The 27,154-nt window shown below is 42.1% G+C and overlaps 1 protein-coding gene across 1 annotated transcript in view; it reads right to left on the bottom strand.

Annotated features, from left to right (window-relative positions):
* The window catches only part of cntnap3 (contactin associated protein family member 3), a 269,897-nt gene that overhangs the window by 37,087 nt on the left and 205,656 nt on the right, over positions 1 to 27,154 (bottom strand). The window contains exons 17-19 of the mRNA XM_079805074.1: positions 23,188 to 23,406; positions 3,275 to 3,514; positions 1,912 to 2,136 (exon numbers count right to left, since the gene is read on the bottom strand). Coding sequence (XP_079661200.1) covers positions 1,912 to 2,136; positions 3,275 to 3,514; positions 23,188 to 23,406 — 684 coding nt within the window. The remainder of the gene's footprint in view (positions 1 to 1,911; positions 2,137 to 3,274; positions 3,515 to 23,187; positions 23,407 to 27,154) is intronic.

Genomic DNA, 27,154 nt, shown 5'->3' with positions numbered 1-27,154 from the left:
TTCAGAACTAAAACGTCCTTGTTAGTCCAAAAACAGCTTTTATTGTAACCAAGCCCAGAAAACAGCTCGTTGTGAAAGACCGCCTCTGCAGAAGAAGATCAACGCCTACTTCATCATTGCAACTTTGGCTCCGCCCACTTGTGTGTTAGTGAGATGACGAGGAGACCACTGGACTATAAATAACATCACCTTCCAAAGGATCCTAATGCTAGGAATGTGCCAATTCATTTTCAACAATGTGAATGTCTCAGTTGAGCATTATTTATTTGTATTGGCTACATTTCACTGTGGATTCTTTAGTAAATCAGTCACAGTTTCAGCGCAGGTTTTGCAAACAGACTTTTACGATATGGACTCGATCAGATGATTCATGTCCAGGCAGATGTTCTTTGTCTGTGCGATGAAAATATCTGGTTACACTTTATTTTGATAGTCCACTTTAAACATTCTACTAACTATAAGTAACTTTGCAACTACATGTCAACTAACTGTCATTAGAGTATTAGTTGACTGTGAGTAGACTGGTAGGTTATGGTTAGGTGTTAGGGTTCGGCTTAGTGGAATAAGTTGAATTGTAGTTGCCAAGTTACTTATAGTAAGTAGAATGTCTGTTGGGGGACCAACAAAATAAAGTTTTAGTAAATATTAATCAGACAGTCTACAAAAACTCTAATGACAGTTAGTTGACATGTAGTTGCAAAGTTACTTATAGTTAGTAGAATGTCTAAAGTGGACTATCAAAATAAAGTGTTACCAAATATCTTATTTAAATGATGATTAAAATATATATAGAAAGCGATCAGAGAACGCTTCCTTTACAATCGCTGGAGCTTTCAAATAAACAGCGCGAGTTTATCAGTGACTTAGTTCTGGACTCTCTTATTTACATTGTGTTTGCGCTGTTAGTTATGATGAATGCATTCGTTAGTGAGAAGAAATGACGAGATCACTGCATTCATGAGCTGAACATGTCTGTGATCGGCTACAATGCTCATCACTGCGACCTTTCATGCCACAAGTTAGATATAATGCTATATATCTAAATATAATGCTATAGATCTAAATATAATGCTTCCACATGTAATACTTAGCTATTTCATATACAAAGACGTTAGCCAATCACAGCAGTGGGCGTTTACACTGAAGTCTCACAGCAGCCAATCACAGCAGTGGGCGTTTACACTCGAGTCTCACAGCAGTGGGCGTAATGCTTCAAACAGAGCGTTCAAATCAAGAGATAAAATAAGGGCAGGAAAAATACCTTTTATTTCTAAATGATGGCCAATTTTTTATGTAAAAATCATACTAACATTATAAGTGAACCCCAGGAAACATTACAAAACAATCAAACAACACAGTTCATGACCGCTAAAAGAATTGGCTCAAATAATCTTTTAATCGGACTACACTGTTCACGCTGTCTGTTTTGCAAAGAAGATACAATAGAAAGAAGTGCTGTATATTTATTGTCTGTGCATCACGTTCAATTCAGCTAAATATTTTGGTGGATTTAGGAAACCCTAAAAGACGTGTGTCTGATATCACGGTGGCGTTTTTGGATGAAAGTCGGGGGAACTTTTTAAAACGACGAGAGCTTTCGAGAAAATTCCCTCTGAGAATCGGACACGGCGAGCCTTCATGCGCTTAAAAACAGCTTTTCTGGCACGGCAGATCACAGACGCATGTTTACACGCAGTCATGAATGCATCACAGTCTCAGGAGGGAATATATCCCCCACCGGCACACAACACGCCATTTCCTTTTATGGCGGATTTCAGACAATATACAAAGTAATTTACTGCGGCTGACATCCCGGTGTCTTCAGAGATTCCCCAGACTCATGCTAATCCAAACGAATGTGCTTAGGGTGCATGGAAGCAAACCAGAGAGGAAGATTAGAGAGTTTCAGACCGTTTCTGTTGAGCAGGACGGCGAGGTATTCTCTGTAGTACGAGTTGACGTAAAGCAGCAGCGCCGGCGCTTGGCTCGTCCTGAAGCTCAGTGAAATATTCTCTCCTCTCAGCGTTAAATCAGAGTAAATGGAGGATGACAGGGCGCTGATGTTCCGGTTCAGCTCGTAGGGCTCTTTAAACGTGTACGTGACTGATGTTCCAGGTTTGAAGAAGGCAGAAACATCTGGAAGTGAGATGAAACGCACCTGGATTAGGATTACACATATCGCATAACTATCATACCGTGGTGTAAGATTTACATTCACTGGGCAATACGGCCAAACATTTGATATTGATATTCATCACAATATTCATTTAATAGCATTAATAGGGGAAGATCATGCATTTTACACGTTTGTTAGACCTCAAACATGAATGCAAACATAACTTTTTTGAAAATTCCATAGAATAAGTTACTTTTTAAAAGCCCAAGAAATCGGTTTTATTTGTATTATATATATATTCTTTTATAAAAGGCTGTAATTTTTTCTAAATTGTGTGTTTTATGATTTAACACGTTTGATCACAAATGGTGCCTAATGAAGCAAATTCATAAAACTTTTAATCAATCTTTTAAAATGTAATCAAATTAAAATATGGCAATTAATTTTTTAATTGAAAAATATTTTTTTTACTTCAATTTTTAACAAAGCGTTTTTATTTTTTTGTCAACTTGTATACTGTATTTGTGATTAAAACATGGATGAAAAATATGCATGATATTCCTCAAAATAATAATAATATTTTACTATATAATAGTAATATATTTCTGTCATAATTCCTTCAAGTTAAACTGAACTTTTATTTTGTATTTTATGATTCATTTTATCAAATGAAATGGTTGATTGGTGTTATCGTTAACTAAAAATATTACAAATAATTGTTGGTATTTGAAATACTGAAATATAATAAAATATAAATATTAGATGGAAAACTTACAAATGAAATGAAAATTAGAAATGGTGCCTTAAAAGTATTAAAGTATTAAAATGACTAAAAATAAAATAAAATGAATTAACTAATAAAATGTCAAAGTACATAAAATCACCAAAAAAACCTATAAAAATACTATACAAATATTTTAAATAAAATGTAAATCTTAATAAATACTATAATAGCATATAAATAACACTAAAATAACTGAAATCGAAATATAATTACGTAATATAAAAGCAAAATGTACTCTTTTTTTGTGCAATGACCTTTGAGTTCATTACAGCTGTTGAAGATGTATTTATTTTTGATAAATACTGATATCGATATATAGCCCAGCCCTACTATTCGAGTTAAAAACCAGCAATGAGCCACATTTGTGTCTGTACCTTTATGACAGAAGGTTCCGGTGAACGGCGAGAGGCTGCAGTCGCAGGTGAAGCCGTTGTAATTCTCCACGCAGGTGCCGTGATTCTGGCACAGGCCGCCGTAGCTGCTGCAGTGTCCGGGACAGCCGGGCGTCACTCCGGGCGTGATCTCCGCCCTCTCCTCCAAATCCAGCGTCTTCCCGTTGAGCTTCAGCGAACGAATGCAGCCTAGAAATCCTTTCTGCCTGGAAGCAGTTCCTCCTGAAAACACAAGCGGAAACGAGCACAGTTTCACAATCTGCCGTCGTTCTCCGGCCCTTGCAAACATACAGCTGTCAGGACTTTGAGAAACGCACAACAGCCATTTAAAAGACAAGATGATGACAGCAGAGATACAGGAAAAAGATGGCTTTTATCCCGCAGACAGCGCAACCTTTCTGCTTGTTGTCAAGGGTTTGAATCGTGGCGGGCGGATATTGTTCTCTGAACTCGAGCCGCCCGTTCAAAACAAATGATTGCAGACCCTTTTCCCCACTGATGTGCTGAATCTTCTGTCATTGTGTGCTGTCAGTCACAGTGGTTTTGTCCTTGATATGGTAATTGCTTTTGGAAGAATATTGTGTTGTTTTTTTTGCATTCTGTTCCTGCAGACGACAAGCTAAAAATACAGAAATAATGCGCTCTGCATACATTAGTGCTTAGTGTTTTAGTGCTAATTTGTTTCAGCGAACACCTCGCTGTGCCAGCTGTGCCATATAATCATCTGTGAAATGTTTAAAGCAAAGTTGGAAATGCTGTTAAAAGTTTTGACATACTAATGCTGAAACAAGAGACAAAGGCAAATGTGTTACAACCCACAAGAAACACAATAAGTCACTATAAGGTCCCTTCAATATGTTCCACCTAGATAGAAATCGGAGTAAATGGAGAGCAACTGGAAAGCTAGTTTAAAGGGTTAGTTCACCCAAAAATTCAAATTCTGTCATTAATTACTCACCCTCATGTCGTTCGACACCCGTAAGTCCTCCGTTCATATTCGGAACACAAATGAAGATATTTTAGTTGAAAGCTGATGGCTGAGAAAGGCTTCAGATAGGCCTCCATTGGCATTCAGTACATTTACACTTCCAAGACCCATAAAAGGCACTTAAAACGTTGTTACAAAGTCCATCTCACCACAGTGACTCTACAATCATTTTCCGATGCGACAACAATAGTTTTTGTGCGCAAAAAAAAAATCAAAATAACACCTTTATCCAACTTGTTCTCGACTTCCGTGTGTGCCTCCACAACGCACACAAAGTTTTTTTTTACTTAATCCACTTAAGTAAACTTGCAGTATAGCAGTATAACATACATAAATGATGTATGAATACCTTTAAATAATATTTTTAATTATATTTTATTATATTTTATTTTTGCTATGTAAGGAGAAGAATGAGGTTTATTTCATTTTACAGCAATTAATATATTGGGTAAATGGGATTTAATTTTTATTAAAATAATATCAAAATGCGACAAAAAATCGTAGTGGTCCTACAATATGCAAAAAATATATAAATAATTTAAAATAGTACAATGTTGTTATTGAAAAAAACTGTTGACGTCTGAGATCTGAGAACTAATTGATTCTATACTCCTACTGTATGACAACTAGTGTAATGGAAAAAATGTTATATCTATAGAAAGTACATGTCATTTTACAACCTATTATGAACTTTTGTATTTCTTCATTTGTAGTTGGCTCTAACCAGCCAGAACTGAGTTTTTGAACTATGTTATGTCTGACCCAAGGCCCGAAACAGGAGGGGTGAGGTATAAATACAGTTTGAGAAACACTTATCTTTGTCTTCTCACAGAGCCTCTCTGTATGCAAATGACCTTCCTCCAAAGAATAAACTTTTACAAGACTTCTTTGCTCTCTGGGTTTCTCATTGTTAGTCTCATCATTAATATTGGAAAATATGTTTCCACAACACTACTGAATCATTTGTGTTTATTTGTATTGTTTGTATATTTGTGGGAAAGGTGATACTTGAGGTGAATCATAATTCATCTCCATTAAAGGGCACCTATATTATGCAAAATTCACTTTTACATGGTGTTTGAACATAAATGTGTGTTGGCAGTGTGTGTACACATCCAATCTATAATGGTAAAAATCCATCCACTCCTTTTTTTAATCCCCATAAATCATAGTCTGTGTCTCAGAACAAGCTGTTTGCAGATTCCTGACAAAGTGACGTCACATTTCACAGGCCCCGCCCACAAGTGTTAATGGAACCCGCCCTCAGAGAGCTCTGTACACAGTCCGCCATGTTTATCTCCTCGTCAGAGCATTTAACAGCAGCATTGAAGTATGTGTTCAAATGTGTTATGAAAGGGTAACTAAACCCCTGCTCAGAGCTTAACTCCACCCACTGGCAATTTTTGAAAAATGCTGGAAAAGTGGGCGGAGACAGAGGGACGAACCGAGGGCGGAGCTGAGCGGAGGGCGTGCACCTGAGACCCGCAGTGACGGATTGATTGACAGCTGTCTGACTCGCGAGTCGCAAAGATGGAGAATGACTGGAGTGACGCCAGCTTTGCAACAGAGCGGTCATTCTCCTACCTTCACCTGAAGTGGAGGAGGGTGGATTGTCTGTAGACACAGACCCAGAGCCTCATCAATGCGAGCCGCTGCTCAAACTGCATTAACTCCCGATGCAGACGATGATAGTGAAGCAGCCGCGCAAGAAAACTGACCTAATCTATGAACAGTCAAATCCTTAAACTGAATGCCACTAAAAATCGATCAGATATCTGATATACATACGATTTTCATTCAAATGAACTGAATCAATAAGCAGCGCAGGACCAATAAGTTCAGACCTAAAAGCCTATTATAAACAGATTTCCTCAAATAAGTTAGACTATAAAATATACGCCAGCACGTTACGGTATTGTTGTTCGTTACCGCGTCCGCGGCAACCACTTGCGTGTCAGGGTTTGAAAGCGCGTCTCATGTATGAAAATTATCTGTACACATGACGGGCGGCAATAATATCGCAAGAAAAGCCTGACGTGTACTGACAACTGCATTATTTAACCATATTGTCTTCAATACAATGTTAAAGCAAGTGTCAAGTCAGTTTCATTCATAATGTTTCTACTTCATGTAACATGAGAGTTCATACTGGAGTGAAGCCGTTCTCATCATGTGATTGGGGGAAACATTTCTGAGGGCGTGGTGAGCTCGTGCCAGGGTCACGATGTACCACAACGTCCAATAGGAAAATTCAACTGCAGTAGCCACCGTTCAACCTTAAGAGGGCAGCACTTTGGCGGTTTTACACCATATTTTATAGAATTAAAACACTTTATACTCAAATGTCAAAACATTTACTCGAATCAATCAACAGCATTAATAAAGCCGCAGTATTACAGATCATCAACTAAAAAAAGTTGGTTTAGGGTTTAGTTACCCTTTAATAGTGCTGGGCAAATGAACGCATTAACGCAGGCGATTAATTTTTTCAGTTTAACGCATTAAAAATATTTAACGCAATTAACGCAGCGTCCGTTTTTATATCCATTTTTGCCCAGCGTTACATTATATGATCACGCTCTTATTCATGTAAATGCTTACAATCTAAGCGCGACAAGACTCAAGAGAACGCGCTTGATGTCAATGTCCTGTCTGTGTGTGTGTGTGTGTGTGTGTGTTAGTGTGTGTCTGTCTGTGTGGCTGCGTCTCAGTCAGATCCCTAGTTCAGTAGTCAGGGCACTGATCAGGGAGTCGTCCACATTCATATACATGATATACTGATTCACCACCTAGGAAGCTAGGGAGCTAATCGAGGGACACCCTGGCGCACACACACACACGCACGCGCGCGCGCCAGTCTCGTGCACACATCGAGTTCGCTCTTGAACAAAAAAATAACAACACAGAGAATTTTGCCAAAATGGCAATTTTGTCGAATATTGTCATATTAGGAATTTTAAATGAGTTAAATAACGTCTTAAATCAACTTGTGAGAAAATGAGATGCGTCAGATCCGCGTCATGTTCTGCAGCGGCCGATCTTAAAGTGACAGCAGCCCTGATGATGTCTGTCATTAATGTTCATCAAAGAACAACGGGAACAGAGCTTTAATGATGATTAATCTACATTTAATTTATTATGTGTGCAGTTAAGAAAGGTTTTGATAACTTTATTCAATTTCTGTGTAGACTATGTCTAACAGGGAAGGCCACAGGTAAATATAACATTTATTATAATGGGTTTATGTAAAGATTGTTTGAAGTTCAATTAAATTAAAAGTTGTTATTTTTTAAAGCCCAATAAATGTTGAAATTGGTAGCTTTCAGTTATACTGTAATGTAATGTCATTAATGTTTCATAGAGACATTAGTATCAGCGATACCGGCCTTCATTCATAAAAAGGTGCCATTTCAACAAATATTTAAAATATGCTGTCTTTAAATTGTTTCTTCATTAATTTGGAGAGTAACTAAAATGATTACAATATCAAAATATGAAAAACTTGCGATTAATCATGATAAATGTGATTAATTAGTTAATTTTTTTCATCGATTCACTCCACTAGTTCTTAATAAAGTTAGGTCAGTCAAGAGCAGTGAGTGATTTTCTGGGGTGGGGAGCAGAAGCTCATTTGCATTTAAAGGAGACATAACATAAAACAGCTCATTTTTCTCAAACCCAAAAACGTCTCGGTTACGTATGGTAACCCTCGTTCCCTGAAGGAGGGAACGGAGACGTACGTCGGTAATAACCGACGAATTGGGATCACTTCAGAGAGCCCCTATCAGCTTCGAGAACTTAAGAACAGGCCAATGAACAATTGGCGTGCGAGATTTGCATCTCGCGCTCCGCCCCGCGCCGCGGGTATAAACGGGAAGCGAGAGCACCGCACTGACGTTTTTCACTGAGGAGCCGAACCAGTGACTCGGCCAAGCAGTGATGGAAGGAACTGTGGCGACGGGACGTACGTCTCCGTTCCCTCCTTCAGGGAACGAGGGTTACCATACGTAACCGAGACGTTCCCTTTCAGTCGGTCACTACGACGTACGTCGGTAATAACCGACGAATTGGGATCCCTATGGAAAACGCCACAGTTACTACCACTTCCAGCGCCCAGCGAGAGCCCCTCAGACCCCGTTCTGAAGCGGGCGGGAAGATTCACGCTAGAAGAGTCATACTGCTGTTCCGCAAGACCCATTCAGCAGACTTGATTGGATAACGCTGGGAAAGCGTGCCCGAAGGACGCTGCGGGAGCCACATCATGCCCGGAGGGAGTTACCATGTGGAGAACACGTATGGGCTGGCCGTGGGCAGCACAACATACGGAGTCCCAGGGGAGGCCCCGGCCTAATGCAGGCGGGGGACGACACCGTACTGAGACGGCAGAGAACTCTGCCAAGGGAAAGACACGAGCTCGCCGTAGGGAGCTGTACCGTGGAAATACACGTATGGGACCGCCGTAGGGGTCACGACATACGGAACCCAGCCTGACACAAGTTCCACCAATGCATACGAGTGCCAGACCTGGCGTCGGACGCTCCGCAACATCCGACTGCCGAGGGGTGCGGAGGACTCAACAGGGTTCGCCTATCCTGGGGAACTCGACTGGAGAAAATAAGCGCACGTATCCGTTCCAGGGGAAGGGAATGGCGCAGCAAGCCGACACTAGAACGGGCACTTCAGTGAAGCTGACTATGGGAAGCGAGCACACGAGAAGCCACCGGCTCTACACGCAGGCTATAAAACCTAGCGAACGTGTTGGGTGTCGCCCAGCCCGCAGCTCTACAAATGTCTGTCAGCGAGGCGCCACGAGCCAGCGCCCAGGAAGAAGCTACACCCCAGGTGGAGTGAGCTCTAACCCCGAGCGGGCAGGGCACGTCTTGGGATTCATACGCCAAGACGATGGCATCCACTATCCAGTGGGCCATCCTCTGCTTGGAGACAGCCTTTCCCTTCTGCTGTCCTCCGTAACAGACGAAGAGCTGCTCTGAGGTCCTGAAGCTTTGCGTTCTGTCCACGTAAGTCCGGAGAGCACGGACGGGACAGAGCAAAGCTAGGGCTGGGTCTGCCTCCTCCGAAGGCAGCGCTTGCAGGCTCACCACTTGGTCCCGGAAGGGAGTAGTGGGAACCTTGGGCACATATCCAGGCCAGGGTCTCAGGGTCACCTGAGAATCACCCGGCCCGAATTCCAGGCACGATTCGTCGACCGAAAATGCCTGCAGGTCCCCTACCCTCTTAACTGAGGCCAATGCAATCAGGAGTATTGTCTTTAGAGACAAGATCTTAAGCTCTACTGACTGTAAAGGCTCGAAGGGCGCCCTCTGCAGTGCGGTCAGCACCAGAGACAAGTCCCAAGAGGGTATAGAAGAAGGGCGAGGAGGATTTAGTCTCCTCGCTCCCCTTAGGAACCTGACGATCAGATCATGCTTGCCTAAGGACTCACCATCAATGAGGTCATGGCTTGCGGCGATGGCGGCAACATATACCTTGAGGGTGGAGGGAGACAGCCTTCGCTCCAACCCGTCTTGAAGAAAAGATAGCACAGATCCGATCGAACACTTCCGGGGGTCTTCTCGGCGAGAAGAGCACCAGTCGACGAACAGGTTCCACTTCAACGCATAAAGCCGTCTCGTAGAGGGGGCTCTGGCGGAAGCGATGGTGTCGACTACCGCTTGCGGTAGGTCACCTAGAACCTCCGCGTCCCGTCCAGGGACCAGACATGGAGTTTCCAGAGGTCTGGACGCGGGTGCCATAGGGTGCCCCGTCTCTGAGACAGAAGGTCCTACCTCAGAGGAATGGGCCAAGGAGGTGCTGTCGCGAGGAGCACTAGTTCCGGGAACCACGTCCTGTTGGGCCAGTACAGAGCTACCAAGAGGAGATGCTCCTCGTCCTCCCTGACCTTGCACAGTGTCTGTGCAAGAAGGCTCACTGGGGGAAACGCATATTTGCGCAGAGCCCGGGGCCAGCTGTGTGCCAGTGCATCCGTGCCGAGGGTCCCCTCGGACAGGGAATAAAACAACTGGCAGTGGGTCGTGTCGTGGGCGGCAAACAGATCGATCTGTGCGGCCCCAAAGCGACTCCAAATCAGCTGGACCACCTGGGGGTGGAGTCGCCACTCTCCGGGAAGCACTGGCAACCGTGACAGCTCGTCGGCCGCACGATTGAGCAGGCCCGGAATGTGGATAGCACGAAGGGACCTCAGATGCTTCTGACTCCACAGGAGGAGATGGCGGGCGAGTTGGGACAAACGGCGGGAGCGTAGACCACCTTGTTTGTTGATGTACGCAACGGCCGTCGTGCTGTCCGTCCGGACCAGAACGTGCTTGTCTTTGAGCGACCCTTTGAGGCGGCTGAGAGCAAGACGAACTGCCAGCAACTCTAGGCAATTGATATGCCATTGCAGTTGGGGCCCCGTCCACAGACCCGATACTGCAAGCCCGTTGTACGTGGCCCCCCAACCCGTGGGTGAGGCATCCGTGGAGACAACATGATGCCTGGACACTTGTTCTAGAGGCACTCCTGCCCGTAGAAATGAAGGGTCCGACCACGGGATGAGGGTTTGGCGGCATCTCGGCGTCACTTGGACACGGAGGGACCCGCTGTGCCACGCCCATCTCGGGACTCGGTCGTGTAGCCAGTGCTGAAGCGGTCTCATATGGAGCAGCCCTAGCGGCGTGACTGCGGCTGCTGCTGCCATATGCCCCAGGAGCCTCTGAAAATGTTTCAGTGGAACCGCTGTACTGCGTTTGAGCGTACTCAAGCAGCTCAGCACCGACTGGACGCACTCCTCTTTGAGGCGCGCAGTCATGGCGACCGAGTCGATCTTCATCCCGAGAAAAGAGATCCTCTGTACGGGACAGAGTTTGCTCTTCTCCCAGTTGACCCGAAGACCCAACTGGCTGAGGTGCCGGAGCACCATGTCCCTGTGTTCGCACAACTGCTCCCGTGACTGGGCAAGAATCAGCCAGTCGTCGAGATAGTTGAGGATGCGAACACCACGCTCTCTCATGGGAGCAATGGCCGCCTCCGCGACTTTCGTGAAGACACGGGGCGACAGGGACAGCCCGAAGGGCAGGACTTTGTACTGGTATGCCCGTCCGTCGAAAGCAAAGCGTAGAAACGGTCTGTGTCGAGGGAGAATCGAGACATGAAAGTACACGTCCTTCAGGTCGATCGCTGCAAACCAATCCTGGGGACGGATGCATCTGAAGATGCGTTTCTGGGTTAACATTCGGAACGGCATCCTGTGGAGGGAGCGGTTCAGGTAACGCAGGTCCAGGATCGGTCGTAACCCGCCACCTTTCTTGGGTACAATGAAGTACGGGCTGTAGAACCCAGACTTCATATCGGCTGGAGGGACCGGCTTTATCGCGTCCTTCGCCAGTAGGACAGCGATCTCCGCCCGAAGCACGGGGGCATCCACCCACGCAATAGACGTGAAGTGAACGCCCCCGAACTTGGGCGGACGCCGGGCGAACTGAATCGCAAACCGAGTCTGATGGTACAGATGACCCAGCGAGACGGGCTGGGGAGCGCTAGCCAGGCCCCCAGAGACCGAACAAGCGGGGTCATCGGTACCACAGACGTACCCGCAGCAGGGCAGCGAGGCGGAATGCAGGGACCCCAGGACGACATGGGAGTGGTCCGTGTAGGGGTCTGGGTCTGACACACGACCTGCATCCGCTGAGGGGGTGCGCGAGTGTGGGAAGGCCGCTTGAGTGCGTTCCCACAGCCGGCACCCCCTGCTGGCGATTTGGAGAGGCACCAGAGGCTGACAAGGCATGGGAGCGTTGTACACCGCCCAGCGCGCTCTCCAAATGAAGGAGGGGCTGAGCGTGGCAAGGCTTTGTGGCGTTGCACACGGTCTGCCTCACCTCCTTCCTCAGCGGGGAACAAGAGCGGCGAGGCATAGCGTCGCGCACTGTCGTCCACACACCGCTGAGAAGAGGGGAATGAGAGTGGCGAGGCTTGTAGCGTCACACACTGCCATTCTCGCCCTCTTGTGGGGAGGGGAATGAGGGCGGCGAGGCTTGTAGCGTCACACGCTGCCATTCCTGAACTCCTGAGACCCAGAGATATTGGAACTGTTCTTCTCTTTTTTTTTTTTTTTTTTTTAGATATATATTTGGGTTCCACTGGCTGTTTTTAACCCCAGTGGCGGAACAGAATTACTAATGGTTTTTACCCGGCCCTCCTCCGGGGGAAGAACAGTCCCGAACCAAATCCGGGTCAATGGTGTTTCTGGACATCGTCTAGCCAAGGGCCAGCGCTGTGCGCAGCTCAACCTCGGCTGAGAACTACCCTCATGCCCTAAGCAGGGCGGAGGTGGCCTGCCAGTGGCACTGCCACCCCACCGATGAGGGTAGTGAGAGAGAGGAAAACTTTATACAGATTATGGCCCTATTGGTGTTCCATATTTTGCCACCAATAGTTCCATAATGCAAAAGCCTTCCAACGCACATCCGGGAAAGGCAAGAGGCAGGCAAGGCGAATTATGCGTTGCACTATGCCTCAGCCACCCGGGAAAGCATGGCTGTCGAGCATGAATCGGATTCAGCACGAGCGCCCACTATTATAGTGGGAATCTCAGCATCATCTTCATTTTCAACACATAACAGCCCTCTCTCCGATGCAGCGATTGACATCTGTCCTCTGCTAGAGCCCCAAACGAAACGCTAGGTCCTTTTTTTTTTTTTTTTTTTTATTATTTATTTATTTATTTTTTAGGACCAGCAATCCCATCTGTAAGCTACCGGCAGACATGTGAGACAGTGGGCGTGGCCGTGAGATGGCACACGGCGCGCTGAACACTCAAGCCCTTATGAAAAAGGCAAGATGAACAGCGCGCCGACGTGGCCATGCTCTCATTAGAGAGCATAGACCACCCACAAACACTGTCTCAACATGCGTAGCCGCCGAGTGACGCGCGCTGAGCTGCCGTGGCAACCCGCGCTGTCACTCGGCAGCTAGACGGCACACGGCGCGCTGAACACTCAAACCCTCATGCGGAAGGCGAGATGACCAGCGCGTCGACGTGGTCCCGTTCCCCTGAGAGAACACGGATCACCCACGAACACAGTCTCAACATGTTTATGCGAGAGGGATCGTGGCCGTCAGGACAGGAAACAACCGCATCCAGAAACGCACGAGTGGAATGACGTCTTGAAAAAGACGCAGTGTCACACCCGTGTTGCTCTTTTTGTGAGGAACGCTCTTTTAAGAGAGTGCTGAAGCACCCAGGGAAACCGCGGCAACACACAGGGGATAGTGCAGCCTGTGTTTGCACTCAAAGAATGGAACGCCCACCGATACCAACAGATTGCTGTGATAACAGCAGTTTGTTCCTTCTAGCAGCTTGAGTTCGCGGTCCCGCTGGAAAGCGCCGTCACACCAGCACACGATCCTCTTCTCTGTTCTGATGAATTCTCTTTCGCTGAAAAGACAGGAAAGCAGTCTCTGCAACTTCAAACGCCGGTTCGGCTCCGGAGTGAATGACGTCAGTGCGGTGCTCTCGCTTCCCGTTTATACCCGCGGCGCGGGGCGGAGCGCGAGATGCAAATCTCGCACGCCAATTGTTCATTGGCCTGTTCTTAAGTTCTCGAAGCTGATAGGGGCTCTCTGAAGTGATCCCAATTCGTCGGTTATTACCGACGTACGTCGTAGTGACCGACTGAAAGGGAACTGGCATTTTCAAAATGGTTTATTAAATGATCTGTTAGGAATTTTGATCTGAAACTTCACAGACACACTCTGGGGACACCTGAGACTTATATTACATCTTGTAAAAAGGGGCATGATAGGTGCCCTTTAAGTTTCCTGAAAGAACAAATATGAGCCTCATTTGTGTCTGTGGCAGCCTATCAAAGCTGATGTCTTGATAAAAATAGCTTTCTTTCCCATGTTATGTCTCCTCCAGTACAACGCCTGATATATATTACAGAGAAGACCTCAGACCTGCTTTACAAACGGGTTGAAAAAGAGCTCATCATACCTTCATGTGCAGACGGACACATTTGACCAGTCATGGGAACCTCCGAATCCAATTGCAGTTGAGTGCCGCAAAATGGAGCTATAAAGATTGAACTATAATGACACTACTTTCTCGACACTTACTGGAAAACTTCAATTCATTCCCACTGAAGTCCTCCAACAGAGAGACACCTTTCAAATTGGCCAGGAGCTCGGTCAAGGTCAGCAAATCTTTAACTTCACAGAAACCATTCGCATTGAGAGTTTCATCCCTGAAGATTCCCGTGAGCACGTTTTACAGGAGTGAATCTCACTAAACCTCATATTTCAGCTCTAATATTTCACCCCCAAAATCAAAAGAAAAAAAAAGGAAATTTAATTTTGCCTGAAAATTTTAATTAAATTTAACTAAAAATGTTATTTCACCTCAAAAATCAAAAGAAAAAAAAAGATTTTGCTTGAAAATTGACCCTTCGCTAATTCACGCCCGGAAACCGCCACAAGCCAATTGCGGTCACAACGCCAGGGCACACACCCTCCTCCATCTGCGCCAAAAGCAACTGATACCAGCTCTCAGTGACGTGTTCTGGGTCCTCGCAACGTCAACAGCAATCTTATCAAATGTTTACAAAACATGCGTGAATCCAGTGTGCCTCTATCTTTCTCTATTTCTGTTCTGTTACGTGATAGAAAGTCCAAGGCTTTCTCAGGCCGTATGGCAAACCCATCTAATCTGCTGCCTGTTAATTGTCAAACTAAGATTACTATGGGGGAAAAAATTAAAATTAATACTGTTAAGTTAGCACTCTTAAACATCCGTTCACTTAAAAACAAATCATTTCTAGTCAACGACTTAATATCCACAAACAACCTAGATTTTTTGCTGCTAAATGAAACGTGGCTAGAAGACAGCTGCAGTGCAACAGTCCTCAATGAAACAGCCCCTCCTAACTTTACTTTTATGAGTGTCTGCAGACCAGTCAGAAGGGGCGGGGGGGTCGCAGCACTATTTAAAGATGTCTATCAATGTAAGCAAGTATCTTTTGGTGACTATTTGTCTCTAGAATATCTGGGCATTGTGCTAAAAGGTGCTCCACGCATCCTGCTTATCATTATTTATAGGCCTCCGAAATATTCTCCGGCCTTTATTGATGACTTTACAGAGCTGTTATCAGCAATCTCATCTGAGTATGACTGTTTTACTATTGCTGGGGATTTTAACATTCACATTGACAATGCTGAATCCAGTACAACAAAAGATCTCATGACTGTTCTTAACACTTTTGATTTGACACAACATGTTCACGGACCCACACATGATCGTGGACACACTCTAGATTTACTTATCAGTAAGGGGCTAAACATTTCATCAATAGTTATTAAGGATGTGGCAATGTCTGATCATTTCTGTATTTTCTTTGATATATCAATCTCTCCTGCCATTGAAACCAGATCTGTCTCTATCAAAAAGAGATGCTTAAATGAGAACACTAGTGTGCTGTTTATGAAGGCTATATCTCTAACACCAAGCATATCTGCAGACTCTGTTGATTTTCTCCTTGACTCTTTTAACTCAAAAGTTAAGGGTGTAATTGATGATATTGCTCCTGTAAAAGCCAGGAAAAAGAGTGGCAAACAAAAAGCACCTTGGAGAAACTCAACAGAAGTGCAATTAATGAAAAGACAATGCAGGAAATCGGAACGCATGTGGCGAAAGACAAAACTTGTAGTCCATTATAAGATCTATAAAGACAGTCTTCGTGCTTTCAATGTGGAACTAGGCAAAGCTAGACAGACCTTCTTTTCAAATATTATAAACAGAAACATAAACAACACGCGCACTCTTTTTGCTACTGTAGAGAGACTAACAAACCCCCCGAGTCACATTCCCAGTGAAATGCTCTCAGACAGCAAATGCAGTGAGTTTGCTTCCTTCTTCTCCGAGAAAATCATTAATATCAGAAATGCGATCAGCACATCGTTTAGTTGCTCTGAGGTGAATCAGATCAGACCACAGCCTCAGAAAGTTACTATGACTGATTTCGAAGCAATTGATGGTAAAATTTTAGAAGAAACAGTACAGCACCTTAAAACATCAACCTGCGCCCTTGACACACTCCCCACTTCTTTTTTCAAAAGTGTGTTTAACTGTTTAGAAGCAGATCTCCTAGAAGTGGTAAACTCCTCACTTCTTTCTGGGACTTTTCCAAACTCCCTTAAAACCGCAGTAGTTAAGCCTCTCCTGAAAAAGAGAAATCTGGATAACTCCATATTGAGCAACTACAGACCAATCTCAAATCTCCCCTTCATAGGCAAGATCATTGAAAAAGTTGTTTTCAGTCAGCTGAACAAATTCTTAAGCTCAAACGGATACTTTGACAATTTTCAATCTGGTTTCCGACCGCATCACAGCACAGAGACGGCGCTCATAAAGATTATAAATGATATTCGCCTCAATACAGATACAGGCAAAACATCAATTCTGGTACTACTGGACCTCAGTGCTGCATTCGACACTGTTGACCACAAAATACTTCTTGACAGGCTAGAAAATTGGGTTGGGCTTTCTGGAATGGTCCTCAAATGGTTCAGGTCATACTTAGAAGGGAGAGGTTATTATGTGAGTATAGGTGACCATAAGTCTGAGTGGACATCCATGACATGCGGAGTCCCACAAGGGTCAATTCTTGCACCACTCCTATTCAATCTGTATATGCTGCCACTCAGCCAAATAATGAAAAATAACAAAATGGCTTACCACAGCTATGCTGACGACACCCAGATCTACTTAGCCCTATCACCAAATGACTACAGCCCCATTGACTCTCTATGCAAATGCATTGATGAAGTTAACAATTGGATGTGCCAAAACTTTCTTCAGTTAAACAAAGACAAAACTGAAATTACTACATTTGGAAACAAAGATGAAATTCTGAAGGTGAACGCATATCTTGAGGCTAAAGGCCTGAAATCAAAAAATCAAGTCAGGAATCTTGGTGTGATTTTGGAGGCAGACCTGAGTTTCAATAGTCATGTCAAAGCAATAACTAAATCCGCTTACTATCATCTCAAAAATATATCAAGAATTAGATGCTTTGTTTCCAGGCAAGACTTAGAGAAACTCGTTCATGCTTTTATTACCAGTAGGGTGGACTATTGTAATGGTCTTCTCACCGGCCTTCCCAAAAAGACCATTAGACAGCTGCAGCTCATACAGAACGCTGCTGCCAGGATCCTGAGCCGAACCAGAAAATATGACCATATCACACCAGTCCTCAGATCTTTACACTGGCTTCCAGTTACATTTAGGATCGATTTTAAAGTGCTATTACTTGTATATAAATCACTCAATGACCTAGGACCTCAATACATTGCAGATATGCTGATTAAATACAAACCCAACAGATCACTCAGATCATCAGGATCAAGTCAATTAGAAATACCAAGGGTTCACTCAAAGCAAGGAGAGTCTGCTTTTAGCTATTATGCCAGCCGTAGCTGGAACCAGCTTCCTGACCAGATCAGATGTGCTCCAACAGTAGCCACTTTCAAATCCAGACTCAAAACACATCTGTTTAGCTGTGCATTTACTGAATGAGCTGTGCCACTGTACGTGCTTTGTCCGAACTGCTTGCATTTTAATTTATATGCTTAAATTTAACCCTGTTTTTATTTTTATTTTTAATTATACTCTTTATTTTTATCTTTCAATATTTTCTTTATTTTTTATTTCTTTAAATTCCTATTATAACTGTAATATTTTTATTTTTATTTCATTTCTGTGTAAAGCACTTTGAATTGCCACTGTGTATGAAATGTGCTATACAAATAAACTTGCCTTGCCTTGCCTTGCCTTGCTTAGCAACCGTAACTAGGCGCGGAAGGTCTGTCAAGCTTTCGAGCGAGGTCGATTTGTCCTACCTTGTCCGATTTTCCTACCGTAGCGCAAAATCCTTAGTGTTTGTGACTAATTTACGTGAAATAATTCAGTGTAACTTGTGGGATTACAAATGTAAGAATCTGTTTAAAACTAAGGGAAGTACATTGTATTTAGCATTTAAGGTAAAGATGATGACATCAGATGAATTAGTCTGTTATGCAAAGTTTCCAGCAAGATATTTCTGCCAGTTCTTGTTCTCTTTATTGTAAGTCAAATGAGCCACATTACTGAGATTCTCACCTCTTGTCTTTAATGGCTCTTGGAACCCCTGTCCCATTTCTGAATAGTCAGAGTGATTGGATTAGCATCAATGCTTTTGAACGACACTGTTATACTGATTGGATTAGAACTGGAGTCTGGGGCAGGTCTCTTCACCTGGATAATTAATTTGCATGCTTTTGTTTAGTTTGTCTCCTCCTCTATTGTGTGAATCCCTCCCCCTGTGAAATCTAGATATATTACAGTGTGTATACTCTTTGAATTAGACTTGATGACTAAAACAGCGTGTGTCTCAATAAAGAGTAACGTCTGCTTGAAAGATATCCCAACGTCTCCTGGTCTCTGCTTCGACGAGGAAAAGAGTTTCCTACAAACGTTACCGAAGATTCTTATTTGGGAAAACTATTTTACAGTGCAAAATACCCAATCAGATTGTAGTGGATCAAGCAGTGTAGGAGAATATATACACTCACCTAAAGGATTATTAGGAACACCATACTAATTTCGCCTTCAGAACTGCCTAAATTCTACGTGGCATTGATTCAACAAGGTGCTAAAAGCATTCGTTAGAAATGTTGGCCCATATTGATAGGATAGCATCTTGCAGTTGATGGAGATTTTGGGATGCACATCCAGGGCACGAAGCTCCCGTTCCACCACATCCCAAAGATGCTCTATTGGGTTGAGATCTGGTGACTGTGGGGGCCATTTTAGTACAGTGAACTCATTGTCATGTTCAAGAAACCAATTTAAATTATTCGAGCTTTGTGACATGGTGCATTATCCTGCTGGAAGTAGCCATCAGAGGATGGGGACATGTTGGTCATAAAGGGATGGACATGGTCAGAAACAATGCTCAGGTAGGCCGTGGCATTTAAACGATGCCCAATTGGCACTAAGGGGCCTAAAGTGTGCCAATAAAACATCCCCCAAACCATTACACCACCACCACCAGCCTGCACAGTGGTAACAAGGCATGATGGATCCATGTTCTCATTCTGTTTACGCCAAATTTTGACTCCCGCATTGGACTGCCGCATACTGGATGTTTTTCCCTTTTCACACCATTCTTTGTAAACCCTAGAAATGGTTGTGCCTGAAAATCCCAGTAACTGAGCAGATTGTGAAATACTCAGACCGGCCCGTCTGGCACCAACAACCATGCCACGCTCAAAATTGCTTAAATCACCTTTCTTTCCCATTCTGACATTCATTTTGGAGTTCAGGAGATTGTCTTGACCAGGACCACACCCCTAAATGCATTGAAGCAACTGCCATGTGATTGGTTGATTAGATAATTGCATTAATGAGAAATTGAACAGGTGTTCCTAATAATCCTTTAGGTGAGTGTATATATACAATTTAAGCGGGAGAATGTTATCATTTCAAAGTGGTCAGGCTACTGTCTAATTGTGTTTATTCCACAAGATTTATGGATTACGTTAAAATGTTTGATTTATAATTATTAGATTATTTTGTAATTTCACTTACCCTGCTGTGCATGAACATAGCTGTTCCTCAATTTGTGCGTTTCCCATTTGAATGGTCAGTGTATGAGGCGGCTGCTGCTTGCGCTATGACCTATAGACTTTAGCAGGGGCGGCGCTACCAATTCTGGGCCCTATGAAAGAATATGATGTTGGGTCCCTATACCGCACCAACCTAGCTATCCAAAATCTTTGTCTGCAATTTAATAATACTGACCAATTAAGCTCCACTCGCTTACCCCAGAATGCCCCATTTGGCTGAATAAACTTTGATTAAAATTAAGATATAATTTATACAAAACAAAATTTACTTTAAAGAAAGGCTTTCTACAAAACAAAACTGAATGAAGAGGTCAAAATTATGTCTGATGTCTCCTGGCATGATGTGTCCTTTCTCACTCATGCTGTTCACTTTTCATAATCAACATGGATTGACAGATTGACAACATAGATAGACATAAAAAAATAACGTTATAATATTTAAACATAAATATAAAACTAAATACCTTTTCTTAAGGGCTACAAGTATAGTAGCCTACAGTACAGATAAATTTCATGTCGGAGTGTGATTTGAGCAAATGTCGTTTTACCCGTGAGCGGTTCATGAGTGATGAGATTTTGCCGTAAATGCAGAAATAAGCCATAATTTTGTATATTTGTAACTCTTTGGTAGATTATACATTTATAATTTCTATTACATTACTACTAGTACTGTTACTACTAATAAAACTAATCTCTGGGGGCCCCAAAAGTCTGTGGGCCCTTAGAGTCATCCTAACCCCCCCCCCTTAGAGGCGTGCCTGGGCTTTAGCTTAAATTTTGATAAAAGTATTCTCTAATTGGTTGCATATTATGTCATGGGTATATCCCTCGAATGCATTGCTCTCTCAGATATTTCACCTGTTCACCAAAAAATACTAATTATCTCCTTGGGAATGTCTGACAACGTGCCAGGCGCGAAAGCTTGTCAGGCGTAGCAACAGTAGGGCGGGGCTTAGCGAAGGGCTAATTAAGCCTGTTTTTAGAACCATTAGGACTTTTTGCATAATTTTTTTTTACAATATTTTCAGGACATTTACTTCCAAATTCCTATTATTATGATGCAGATGTTTTATATTGTTATAATTCTATTGATTTTCAATTACTCTTAATACGTTAATAAAGTGAAAAAATACAATAATAAAATGTTTCTTGTTTATAAAGGCACCTTTAAATAATATATTAGTATTATTATTCCATTACAATAACAAGAATGAGGTTATAGTAATATTACAGGAATTCATTTAGGGGTAGGTTAATTCAAATGTAATTAGAATTAAAATAAAATAAAAACAACAAAATTTAATTAAAAAAATTAAACTCAAATAAAACATAAATATTAGATGAAAACTGAAGCAGAAAAAAAGCTTGTTAATAAAACTTTAAAATGAAAACTGAAAATTTAAAAATGAAAGCTAATTCAAAATATTAATAAATACTATAATAGTATATAAATAATACTAAAATAACACTGAAATAGAAAATATAAATAATATAATATAAAATATTTGTAAGCAAAATTGCCTGATATATGATCTGGGGCCTCGTTTATAAACGTTGCGTACGCACAAAAGAAGGCGTACGCCACTCTCTACGCAATAATTGGTATTTATAAAAAGCAAACTTGACGGGAAAATGCGGTCCTTCACGCAAGCTCTGACCCAGGCGTACGCACAAAAACGGGTGAAATGAGAAATGGCGACACCGTCGGCAGAAGGAAGAAACAAGTGAAAGTGTGTGAAACTGTAGACCGTTGTGTAAAAGAAATGGCAAAACTGCCTCTCATAAATAACATGAAGACTTCACAAAGCAAGTATTACAATTAACAGCCTACACGAACACCCGTTTGATCGATCTGCAGTGTAAAACAAACAAAATCAAACGAAAATTACAACAGAAATGCAAAAAAAAAAAAAAGTGAGATGTTCTGCAACAATATTGGCATGTTATGCAATTCATCCTCATAAATAATATGGTAAACAGAACGAAATAATGTACAAAACTGATATTCTCGTCAATGTGTCCGTCTGGCGGAGCAGATATAGATGCAATTAGATAGATAGATAGATAGATAGATAGATAGATAGATAGATAGATAGATAGATAGATAGATAGATAGATAGATAGATAGATAGATAGATAGATAGATAGATAGATAGATAGATAGATAGATAGATAGATAGATAGATAGATAGATAGATAGATAGATAATTAGGGAGATATATAGATAAATAGATAGATAGATAGATAGATAGATAGATAGATAATTAGGGAGATATATAGATAGATAGATAGATAGATGTATTAATTGTCCACTGGGGAAAGTTGTTTTCATAGTAAAAATGTCTTCATCAGCTACGGAATCATGGTATTCATGCAAATGCCTTTAGTTTGTTTTATTTTCGATAAAATAACATATGACGTGCCTATGTCTCAACCATTCAGAAAGCTGCAAGAAATTACATTTGCACTGAACTATTTCCCATTTCCACGTAGATAATAGGGATAGGGATTAATAGGGATTCCCCAATAATTGCCGCCAGTCTCTCATCAGGAGGGCTCAGCTCCAGTGTCCCCTTTCCCCCACCCGTGGCAGACACACTCTGGTGATGGAGCGCTAGACGCTTTTTTGCCTCGACTTTGATGTCCGACCATTTCTTTTTTTTTCTCGGCCACGGTCCGAGGTTGTGAGGCAACAGCATTTACGGCGTCTGCAACCTTTTGCACCTCAAGTGCCTTTTTTGCATTAGTAATGCCCACACTGTGCCCTCCAAAAAAAAAAAAATTCTCCTATTTTTCCACCTCGCCAACGATAATTTCTACTTCACATTGAGTGAAGTTACGTTTTTTTGATTTCCTCTCTGTATTTGCCATGATTTCGCAATCGATGAATATTAACTTGTGGACGTTTCACGGACTATTTATGGGCAACTATGGGCGTGACATGAAGCCGCAAAAGCTGCGCTACATTTAGAATTGATTGTGATTTATTAAGGGAAAACTGCGTAGGATGTGCGTGTACACGGTTATAAATCCGAATATTTCTGTGCGTACGCACGTCCTATGTTTCATCCGTACGCCACTTCTAAGGCAAATCCTACGCAAAGTTTTATAAATGAGGCCCCTGGACTTGTTCTTCTTTGTGGAATTGGCACAAAAGTGTTAAATAATGGCTGTCCAAAACATGATAACAGCAATATGATCTCTGACCAGCACACAGAGACATCATTTATCTGATAAACGTTCTTCTTACCTACAAATAATTGGCTGTTGAGCTGCAGGTGAATGTGTCCATCGGCGGGAGCTTTCTGAACGGCGGCGGGATGGTGGTCCACATACAGCGAGGCTTCTTTCACGTTGCGCTCGGCTCTCACGTGATGCCAGCGGTTGTCGTTCAGAGCGGCGGGCGTCTCAACCCTCACCTCGAAGGGACCGTTCCCAACGTCGAACGAGAAGACGACTTGATTCGGCGCTGGAAAGGGAAACACATTTGATTGATGTTCATCATCACACTGGCAGATTGATATTTCGCTGGGGTTTCGTTCCAGTTAATAAGACACAACTGTTCAAAAGAAATGAGACATGCGAATGATGGAATCTGTTGCGTGGCAGATGATGTTTGAGGGTCTGAGAATAATGCCAAAACAACACGCTGTTCTCCAAATGTCTAAAACAACTTCCAATGAAGACAAAACGAATGATAAATCATCTAAACATCTGACAGTAACGGTGCATCAAACTGTCAATTAACTCTGAGTATTAGTTGAGTAGGCTACTAGTAGACTGTTAGAGGTTGTACACATTTCTACCAATACATTTCCATGACTTTGAGGCAAATATTCATGACCTAACCTTCTATGAAACGTCTGTGTATACATGTAAAATAAGAATAGAAATCCATCTTCAAATTACAGCATATCTGAATTAATGACAAGCTATGTGGTTTCATACAAAATAAACGCTGACAGACCAGTAAGACGGTTAGATAAGATACTGTCTGACCCTCAGAACTCCACTGCAGCCACAGATTGACATACATCATTGGGAGGCAACAATGTTAAACAAGTAAATGAAAGTGTCCAGTAACACTGACAGTAACTTTACAAGGTAAACAGACACACTTTTGGAATACAAAATTTGGTAACTAAGAAGATTTTAAAACCGCCCTTTCCTCCTATTTACCATTAATCTAATTAACGTCCCTATTTGAATTCCCCAAAAAGAGTTGAGTTAATTTTTCTGTCATTAAAGGGATAGTTCACCCAAAAATTAAAATTAGCCCAGTATATGATATTCTTCTTTCAGACGAATACAATCAGAGTTATATTAAAAAAAAGTCCTGGCTCTTCCAAATTTTATAATGGCATTGACTTGATGAGTCGTTTTTGAAGTCCATAAAAGTGCATCAATCCATCATATAACTGCTCCACATGGCACCGGGGGGTTAATAAAGGCCTTCTGAAGCGAAGTGGCGTGTTTGTGTAAGAAAAATATCCATATTTAAAATTTGAATAGACTAAAATAACTATATTATATATAAAATATATATATTTTTTATTTGAGTATAATATTTGCATATTATTTTATTTGATTCTGGAATGGTATATGGCCTAGACATCAGTTCTTCAGACAGTTCTTCTTTGTGCGACTGACACAAAAGGAACAAATAACCCGATAGGGCTGCACAATATATCGAAATATCGCAAATGTACATATCGCAATATGCATATCGCAACGGCACGCAACATCTGAATGATTTTAATAGGCTACTTCAACATTGTGAAAATTTTACATTTTAGGTCGATACATATAGCAGAGAATAGACTGGGCACACGACTGTTACTTATGTGGCTTGCTTGATGTAAAAAGAGTAATTAAACGCAATAACTTGTGTCTGACACACAACTGCGGTCTGACACACGCACACACCGAAAGAAACTGAATGCGTGTCAAGGATCCGTGCATTAGGTCTTAAAGTGACAGCCTGCTAATACAGTAAACCTGCTAATACAGTAAACCTGCTAATACTGTAAACCTGCTAATACAGTAAACCTGCTAATACAGTAAACCTGCTAATACAGTAAACCTGCCGCTGTCTGTCAAACAACAAAAGAACAAGAGAAAATCACTCAGTGCTCTTGGCTGAATAACCTTTGTAGCTTTATTATGTATCAGTGTATTCAGTGTATATTTATATGAAGACTACTGTTTTAGTTCAAATTTTTAATAACAAAGATAAATTCAAATAAAAATAATCGTCCACCCCTAGTTCAGGTGTCCTTGTTTACCTGGATGTTCTTGATGTTAAGTTTTAGGTTGATATAACTATATATTACCAAGTCAAGCAAAGAGTTTTTGGTATATAAATATTGGCATTACATTTTTTGTTTGTTTACATTGATTATATTGTCAGATTTGTGACATTAATTTAGCTAAAACCCTGCTGGTCACTTTGAGAAGTTGTAGCGATGCTTTTTTTCCCCAGAAAGAATGTGAAACACATAAATGGTATCATTCTCAGAATTTTTTACATTTTTTTTATATATAATTTACATTTTACACACTTAAAGCAATATCGTAACGCATATCGAATATGGTATTATTTGACAAGGATATCGCATTTTTCTTCAATATCGCACAGCCCTATAACCCGATAAATGTTCTTCCTACCAATTCCTAGTTCTCACATCTTAGTTCCTTACTCAATCTTCACATATGTTCAAGAATCGGCAGAACTTCAGGCTCCCGCCGCTCCATCTGCAGGGTTTCATGACATCTGAATGAAGACCCCTTGCGGCTGAGAAAGATCAGCACCTTCTGTCATGAAGCACATCTCTAATGACAAAAAAACTCGACAAAAACGCTGATGATGTGCTACGACCTCTTTATTATTCAGTGCACGCGCGGCACAGCTGACGCTCAGGGTGAGCTGCAGCAAAACGCACCGCTGGAGCGTCTGTGTGGGAAATATGACACCAAAGTGAGTCGCTTTTTGAAATGGGGATGCAAGCGTATGTGAGTCATCATCTCAGTCTTTATTAAAAGGATATTTCAGCCAGAAATGAAGATTCTGTCTTCATTTACTCACACTCGTGTCATTTCAAAACTTCTCTTTCTTCTGTGGAACACAAATGATGTTTCGCTGAATGTTCATGCTGCTCTTTTTCATATTGAAAGTGGAAATTCTATATTCAATACACACTATATTCTAAGTCTGATAGTGCCACTTTCACTGTATTGAACAGGGTTGAGCAACATTCAGAGTGGAAGAATCCCTTTCAAAGGGTTAGTTCACCCAAAAATGAAAATTCTGTAATTAATTACTTACCCTCATGTCGTTCGACACCCGTCAGACCTCCGTTCATCTTCGGAACTGAAATTAAGATATTTTAGTTGAAATCTGATGGCTCTGAAAGGCCTCCATTGGCTCAATGGCACGTTACACTCTAAAGACCCTTAAAAGGTACTAAAGACGTCGTTACAAAGTCCATCTCACTACAGTGGTTCTAAAATAACTTTATGAATCGGCGAGAATAGTTTTTGTGCGCAAAAAACCCCTAAATAACGACTTACATAGTGATGACGATTTCAAAACACGGCCTCATGAAGCTTCGAAGCGTTTTGAATCACTGAGCCGAATGATGATTCGGATCGCGTGTCAAACCGCCAAACTGCTGAAATTTGGCGATTCAAACCGCTGATTCGACTCACTGATTCATAACGCTTCGAAGCTTCATGAGGCCGTGTTTTGAAATCGTCATCACTATGTAAGTCGTTATTTAGGGTTTTTTTGCGCACAAAAACTATTGTCGCCGATTCATAAAGTTATTGTAGAACCACTGTAGTGAGATGGACTTTGTAACAACATCTTTAGTACATTTTAAGGGTCTTGAGAGTGTAACGTGCCATTGAGCCAATGGAGGCCTTTCAGAGCCATCAGATTTCAACTAAAATATCTTCATTTCTGTTCCGAAGATGAACGGAGGTCTGACGGGTGTCGAACGACATGAGGGTAAGTAATTAATGACAGAATTTTCATTTTTGGGTGAACTAACCCTTTAATTCACAGATTTGAATTGGATTGGCTACAGCACACAGGGATTTTGAACTGAGATGACAGGAAGTGAGATATAACGAACTGCAATTCAAATTAATTCAACACAGATGATACATTCTGGGAAATGAAGTGTTCTTCACTGTGGTTCAAAAGTTTTTCTTTT

The sequence above is a fragment of the Gobio gobio genome (genome assembly GCF_949357685.1).
Source record: "Gobio gobio genome assembly, chromosome: 22".
Classification (NCBI taxonomy): Eukaryota; Metazoa; Chordata; class Actinopteri; order Cypriniformes; family Gobionidae; genus Gobio; species Gobio gobio.
Note: the sequence above shows the minus strand (reverse complement) of the source record. Positions and strands in the feature narration are given on the sequence as shown.